The sequence below is a fragment of the Colius striatus genome, chromosome 5 (genome assembly GCF_028858725.1).
Source record: "Colius striatus isolate bColStr4 chromosome 5, bColStr4.1.hap1, whole genome shotgun sequence".
NCBI lineage: Eukaryota > Metazoa > Chordata > Aves > Coliiformes > Coliidae > Colius > Colius striatus.
The window spans coordinates 15,091,318-15,098,751 of NC_084763.1; the positions used below are offsets into that span (position 1 = coordinate 15,091,318).

Below are 7,434 nucleotides of genomic sequence, written 5' to 3' on the forward strand. Positions count from 1 at the left end.
TATGTAGCCAAAATGTTTCTCGGGAAATAGTGACAGTTGAAAATACTCAATGCATACTACCTGGCATAAAATAAATGGATTAATGGATTTTACTTACGGGTTTGATGGCGATTTTTTCCCACATTCTTAGCTACTCACATAGCAAAGAAATCAGTATTGATAATCCTAATTCCTTATATTTCTGCATTTACTCTCAGGTGCTCTGTCATTGGGTTGCTACCCACCACTGGAAGGAAATTTGTACCGCAAAACTTTGATGATTCCATCTTACCTGTCTGAAGTTGAGATGCTGTTGGCCATTGAAATACTTCTTGTTTCAAATGCCAGTGGTATTCTAAGTCCAATGACTACTAGTCAGACTCTTCAAATAATACTGAAAAGGTTTGTTGTCAGATACGTACCACTTCGGCTGTAATTATCTAATTATCTATGTGATCATGTAATTAATGAGAAATCTTACTTTCCATTGGCTGGGATAGAGAATGCTTGCTTTTAAACTTCTTTTTTTTTTTTTTTATCCTTCTTTCTAAGCTTCTTATAGAACAATGTTTGGGGGGATTTATTATTACATGTACAGAGCAGTAAAATAATAGCTGCAGAGTGATACTGGGCTGTGCTCCCTAACTGAATGTGTCTGCTGTGCGAAGAGTGTGCTGTATTTTCAAAAACAGTCTACATGGATATCTTGGTGTATAGATTCTTGAGTTGTGGTTAAGCAGTAGAGTAGAAGGGCACAGTCAAGATGTTAGTCCTTTTCAAAAAGCAACTTTAATATAACATTTCTTGGCTGTTTTTTGGAAAGTACCTGAAGCCCTTTTATTTGATTCTCTTTATAGAGGATGTTACCAATATTAAATTGGTTAGATTTTTTTTCCCCTTTCTGTGAGACTTAATAGCTTCAGCTAAAAATGTTGTTTGTTTCTTTTTATTCATAAACCATCAACCACTGTCACTAGATCATACCTACAATTTATTTGGAAAGGGTCCATTTTCTCTGAGGTTGACTGGCTCAGCATCAAACTGTGAAATCAGATAGGAAAGCTAAATTTGTTATGAATCAACAGAGGCATCTCAAACTTGAGTACTCTCTCTTCCTTCCACTTTGCCCTTCCCAAGAGATACATCTCTTAATTTTGGATTTTTTTGATAAATTAGAATGTTTCTATCTCTTGTTTTTTGAATGTACTATTGTACCTCTGCTTATTTGCGTACAGAGTTAAGTTCTGCTCTTGCAAAAACATAGGCATGTCACTTAGGCACATCTTTATTCCAAAAGTGATTACATGCCAAAAATGAGTAATCCTTTTTGGATTCAAGCATGTACATGAATTCTTCCTATATCAATTCGTAAAATAGTTTACATTCCTTGACTGAATTTTCCAGCTCAGAGTCGACCATTTCTTCGTGAAACATGCTGTGAATATTGCAGACCTGCTTTGCATTGGCATTAAATCCAATTGCTTTTCATTACTGTAAAATCTATTAAAATACACTTTTCTAACTTTTTCATTCTTCAGGTTAATCAGATAAAATTTGCCTAGAAAATAACATCATCTATTACAAGTAAAGTGAACACAAGGCATTGTTTTAATGTTTTTGTGTTCTGGTTGCTAGTCATAAGGCAAGTGACACGGGGCCTGTATTGTACCTAATTCTATATTTGTCAAAATTAACTTACAGATCTGAAGACCAGACAGATCAAAAGAACAGTGACTATGCAGCAGCAGTGGAGAGACTGATTCTGGCTGCTCATCTTTGTGATCCAAAGCTTTTTCTTAAACATATGACAATGAATGTTAATATGGAAGAAGTTTACACCTTAGAGTTTACATCTGCTGTAAAATGGCTTCAGGAGAATATGAAATGGGCTGGGAAGGTCTGGCTGTTTCAGTAGTCATCAAATAGTGAAGACTTTGGGTTTTGAACAGTTAAAACATTAAAACAAAGCAATTGTTGAAAATAACACAAATTAATAAAGGCAGTTCCCACTGTGTTCAGACTGCCTTTCTGAGTTACAGCAAAGCTTCTATCTCCAAGTTGTCGTTATAAATACTTATTGATGGATAAGCAGATAGCAGCACAGACAGAATATTTCTTATCCCTAACTATATAGATTATCACACTGACTTACATGGATGTTTCATCATCATTACATAATGAGGAAGCTGCAGCCTCAGACCTACAATCTTGTTAACGGAGAATCTGGCAGTGATACCCTTCCCTCAGCAGATGATGGTATAGAAGTGCATGATGGAGTATATCTACTGCTCTTGAGTGAGATGTGTTCCACATTGCTGAATAGTCTGTAGAAGTAATAGATGCTTCCTTTTGTCTTCCTCACAGTATCGTATATGCCCCTTAGAGCTGTCGTCTGCGTGGCACTTTGATCTTAATTTCCTTACTCAAAAAACCCTGTAGAAAGCACTGAGAAGAAAATAACTTCAAAATCACTTGAGACATGCCTGACTTAGGGTACTTTGCAGAACTGAGAGTCTACACAACTTGCTCACAGCTAAAGGTTTCCCTCTGTCTTGAGAATAACATGTATGTACACATACTTCCACTGAAAAGGAAATCTTCCTTTCTCCATTGATTTTGCTCTTAGAGGGAAGTGGTTTTGCCCATTTTTTAGCTTCTGCCAACTGTATGATGAAACGGAGGCTTCTGACAAGCTGATTCTAGCATTCTTGGTTCTTCAGGAATTCTTTTTTCTACCTGCATATCCCGAATCTGATTTGGAGCATGAATTAAGGTCACACTTCATCTACTGATCAGCATCCTGAGTAAGAAGAACCAAATGGTTCATATCAGAAAACTCTTTGTAGCAAATCAGTGGGACCTTTGGCAAAGTTGGTACCACTTCTGTAGTGTTAGTTTAGATCTCCAGTACCAACCTTCATAACACACCAATAATACACTTCTTTTAGTCCTACTTGTTATCCCCTTCAGAGTTTTATATGCTGAAAAGTAAAACTCTTTTGAGTGTAGAAGTTCAGGAGTTTTTCAAGGCTCTTTTATCATAAGTGAGATCAAAATGGGGGCATAAGACCTCAATGTTTGAAAAATCTTTCCCTCCTTCAGGTCAGCGTGAGTCTCTTCACAGTTCCAGTAGCATCACTGAAGGTGTCCTTTGCATGTCTGAATCATGAAATTATCTTAGTGCTGGAGGGCTGTGAAGGATTTTGGAGCAGTGTTTTTTTGGTTGGGGAGTTTGCCACTCTAGTCTGGAGGTTCATTAATCTGGTATCATTGATTGACAATTGTTAGATTTTTGATCCTCTTCAGGATTGTGTCCTGACCTTTCTCCATACTGCTGCTCAACCAGTCTGTCTGGGAGCTGTTACTGGAAGAGAGAGGGTGGAATCTGATGATGACCAAGATTGCTGCCTTCCTCCTGTGCCACCTGTACAGAAAAGAAGCTCTTGTGTTTTCACAAGGCATCATTCTTCTGTAGGGATCTCATCTGCTTCCCTTCTAAAAAATGGTAGATTAAGTACTAACAATCAAATAGCGTTTCTTTGGAAGCCCCTTACCTCAGAATTTCTCTTGAAGAACAGTAGGCACTAGTTCAAATGGACTTTTGATTCCACCCTTTGGTATTCACCAAGATGGCTCTGCCATTTGTAAGGCTATCCACCTGGTCAAATCCGGTAGCATTCCAATGCTTTTGTTTCCCAACAGCTGAAAGACTAGATAAGAAGTGATCAGGTTTAAGACGAGGGATCTAAACTGATATTCTCCAAACCTCTCCAGCATTGGTGGCAAGAGCGATTTTGACAAGTTTCAACAAACTAAAACTGGCAATGAGAAACTTAAGTAATTTTTGCTAATTACTTTTTGTAAGATCCTTTGTAGCTTAAATCTCCCTTGGAATTAGATAGGGGCTATCTGAACCTCAGCTAAATCCCGCATTTCTGTAAGCAGTATCAGACGTGGCTAATACTGTGACAGAGAGATGCAGAAGGACAAAATTCTCCTGGTAATCTGTGTGACTTCAAAGCTTGGGATGTTCTAGAGACAGCATTATTTGTTCCATTATAAGCAACCTTGAATTTTCGCTTGGATCATCCCCAGAAAAAAATTGCCAGCGTTGCTTTATTTTTCAGACAGAGGTTAATCATTGACCTTGTAGCTTAACTTGGAACTGTGTAAAATTTGTGCAATGTTTTGGCTGCATCTCCTGAGTATCATCTTCAGCTGATAGGATGCAATCTCAGTCACGTTTTATATTAACAAGCCCAGCAAGCTCCCCGAATCACTGCTCATAAGTTTAGTTACAGCCGATGGTGTTTCTACCGATACAGTTTCTCCCTTTCGCCTTGATAAACCAGCAGGCAATCTAAGCAACTTCACTGGTAAGTCCAGCATTTCCTATCTGTGTACTGTCTAAGTCTCCTTGAAACACCAAACAAATCTGGTCACTTCCATCTGTAGCAAAACGCCAGAAAGGTTTCTTGAGCAATGTTCTCAGCAGCATTTTGGTGACAGAAATTCCATGTGCTAAACAGGACAAAATTCCAATCTGGAATGGAAACAAGCCTGGAAAGATGAAAAAAACGTGTTGCTAAGAATGAAGTACAACAGAGACGAGGCAGTTTTGCAGATCCAGCCTCTCAGTAGACAATAGCCATATTTTTGCATTACCCTAGGTTTAAGTTACTGTTTCTTAGTAGCTGAAAGAACTTCTGTGTTTAAGATTAAGCAGCTCTTCTGATATATTTAATTTTTCATATAGGAAATAAAATATATGTTTACCCATTTGCAGAGGCAGAAAAATGTGTGAAAAACTTTTCCTGTGCTGCACTCAGCATCGAGGTCTAGACAACGCTGTGCTCCTTCAGTATGTTGTTAGATGCAGAAGAAAATCCTTTTGCGAAAGTCTTTCTTCAGAACAGGGTAATACAGGGTATGCTTTTGGAAAGATTACTTTTGTTAGGTATGGAAATTTCTTGTAACTAAAGACTAGAATAATGTTGTTTGGAAGATTTACCACAACTTCATTTCAAAGCATTGATAGTTTTGAGGTTTTTAACCCACAGCAGGGTCAGGGGTGCAAAGCTGGAAATAGAAGCTTGATAGTTTTACAGTGTTTTATAAAGAACATTTGGGGGGATCATTTTGGAGGAGTTGTTAAGATGTTAATAAACAGGTTTTATTCTTTATATGAAGTACTCAAAATATCTGTGAGTCGGTATGGTCATTAAATTAATTCCATACAGATCCCTGTAATTAGTATTCTTAGGCATACCGGAGGATAGGCAAGTGGCAAAGTAGATGTGAAGTTTAATATCTTGTAAGTACTCCAAGAATCTAGAGTATAATATGCTGCAGGTTAAGAATATGTGAAATCAGTCAGACGCTGCAGTTTTTCACCACGCCATAGCACGTGATAGAGCAAATGCTTGGGCTGAAACTCCCCACCTGTGGGCATGGCCAGCTTCCAGTTTGAACTACAGACTTAAGGGAAGGCTACAGCTGAGCCTACAGGGCTGGGCTCAGTTCGATAAAGAATTCTAAGAAATGTTAGTGAGAGGTTTACATGAGGAGAAATAGTAACATTCAGTGTCCCATGTATAGTAATCAAACTTTAAATTACCAAAATCTTAATGCCATATTCCTCAGCTCAGTAAAATACAGCCACACTGAGAGCAATTACTAGTTCACTTTTTTGTCCTTTCACATTCTCCAGATGCATCTTGCATCTTTGTGGGGGTTTTTAGGCCAATCCCAGATCTACATTCTTTAAGTCTTAACCCTTCCTGCATAACTCTTTTCTAAAATAAGTAGTATGATAAGCAGTATCAAAATTAATGCTGACATTATTGGCCTTAGAGCCTCTGTGCCATTTCATGTGATGGGACTGGAGAAACCAATGCCACTTCAGACCAAGGACCAGAACAGGAAAAAAAGAGCAAGGAGAAAATGGCACAGTTGCTGCTTGTAGCAACTTCATTGTGATGCCTAAAATTCTCCTTCTGTTAGGGGACAAGAGGTAATCAAAAGACAATCTTTTTTCACATGTTACCTTTACAAGCTTTCCATTCTGAAATGTCCATGCTGCTCTTGCTGAACCAGCGGGATGTGTCCTGGGAACTGGTCGTGAATGATGAGACCAAATGAAGCCACAATACTGCTACTCCCATGCAATACTGTGGCAATATTCATAAGTACTAAGTGTTGAGACTTTTAGCTAACAAGTAGGAATTCATCCCTGTGCCTGGGGGTAGAGGGGCTCTGAAAATCCGTTCCCTACACAATGCAGCTGGTATCTGGCTGTGTCACCTGCTGATTACCTCTCCCAATTTATTTTATTCCTCACTGACTTAAAAAAGAAATCCCAGGTGAAATTAACAGCACACTTCTTCTGTTGAATCAATTAAATTTATTTCTCCATCTGCATAATTATGCAACCAATTTGCTTACATAGCTGATGGCTTCTGTCTGGATGCAAAAAACATGCTGCACATTATGGAAATTATGCAAATCCCCCAAGGGCTGTGGGAGCATTAACTTGATTTAAAGCTTCACTGAACTACAGATAGTTCCTAAACCTCGTCAGTCCTCTTTTTAACCTTTTTGTGCAGTCTAGAAATGTAATAGATTGTATGCAAATAACTGCCAGTCCCTAACAGTTCATTTCCCTTGGTTCTGAAACCCATCAGCAAGAGGGTTTCTTTCTCTGAGGTTGCATGTGTCTGCATTGCTGCTCCTTGACACCCACCTACCTTGGAAGAAAAATAGATAAGTGTGTATTATGTATCAAAAGGCCTTAGTAATGGCAGCAAAATGGCTCTTGCTTTTTCCCTTGGCACTGCAAAGCTCGCAGCTGGGACTTCACCCATCGGGTGTTTTTCTGTCGCAGAAATAAGGCCATGCAATGCGCAGGGAAGGATTTGGATAACCCCTCTCCATCCTCTTTGCAGAAGAGTAGTGATTTCTTGTGACAGTGATTTCCCTTCCATCTCCCTGAGTTACAACAGCCGACACACTCTGCCACGAGCAGCAGTCCTCACAGAAATGGGACGGGACCGCTTCCTTGCAGCTTGTGTTACAGGCCCTGGACCAACGGCTGCCCTTCCATCGTTCACCTTTAGCGATGGGGTACAGTTTGCAACCGAAGGCAGCAGCAACACGGAAAGCACGAAATCAACAGCTATTACGTGCTTGTTTCGGTCAGCCCTCCGGTGCCCGACCCGTAACATTTCTGACAGGGCAGGCAGGGCGACAGCCCCCCACGCGGTGAACCAAAGCGCCGCTTTCGCCCCCGACCCAGAGCGAGGCCCGGCCTGCGCGCGGCTGACAGCGGGCGCCTGCGCCTGCGCGGAGCGGTGCGTCCAGGGCCGGGGCGCGGGGAGGCGGTGGCAGAGCGGCCGCGGTGCCTGGAGCGTTGCACGGCGCTGTGCCCCCGTGCCCGCCCCCGTGCCCGTCCCCATC

At 40.5% G+C, this 7,434-nt stretch overlaps 1 protein-coding gene across 1 annotated transcript in view; it reads left to right on the forward strand.

Annotated features, from left to right (window-relative positions):
* TOPAZ1 (testis and ovary specific TOPAZ 1) overlaps positions 1-4,620 on the forward strand; it is a 42,155-nt gene extending 37,535 nt beyond the window's left edge. Inside the window, 3 exon segments of the mRNA XM_061996915.1 lie at positions 198-381; positions 1,681-1,876; positions 4,489-4,620. Of these exon segments, the coding sequence (XP_061852899.1) occupies positions 198-381; positions 1,681-1,876; positions 4,489-4,620 (512 nt within the window).
* Positions 4,621-7,434: the final 2,814 nt, after the last annotated feature.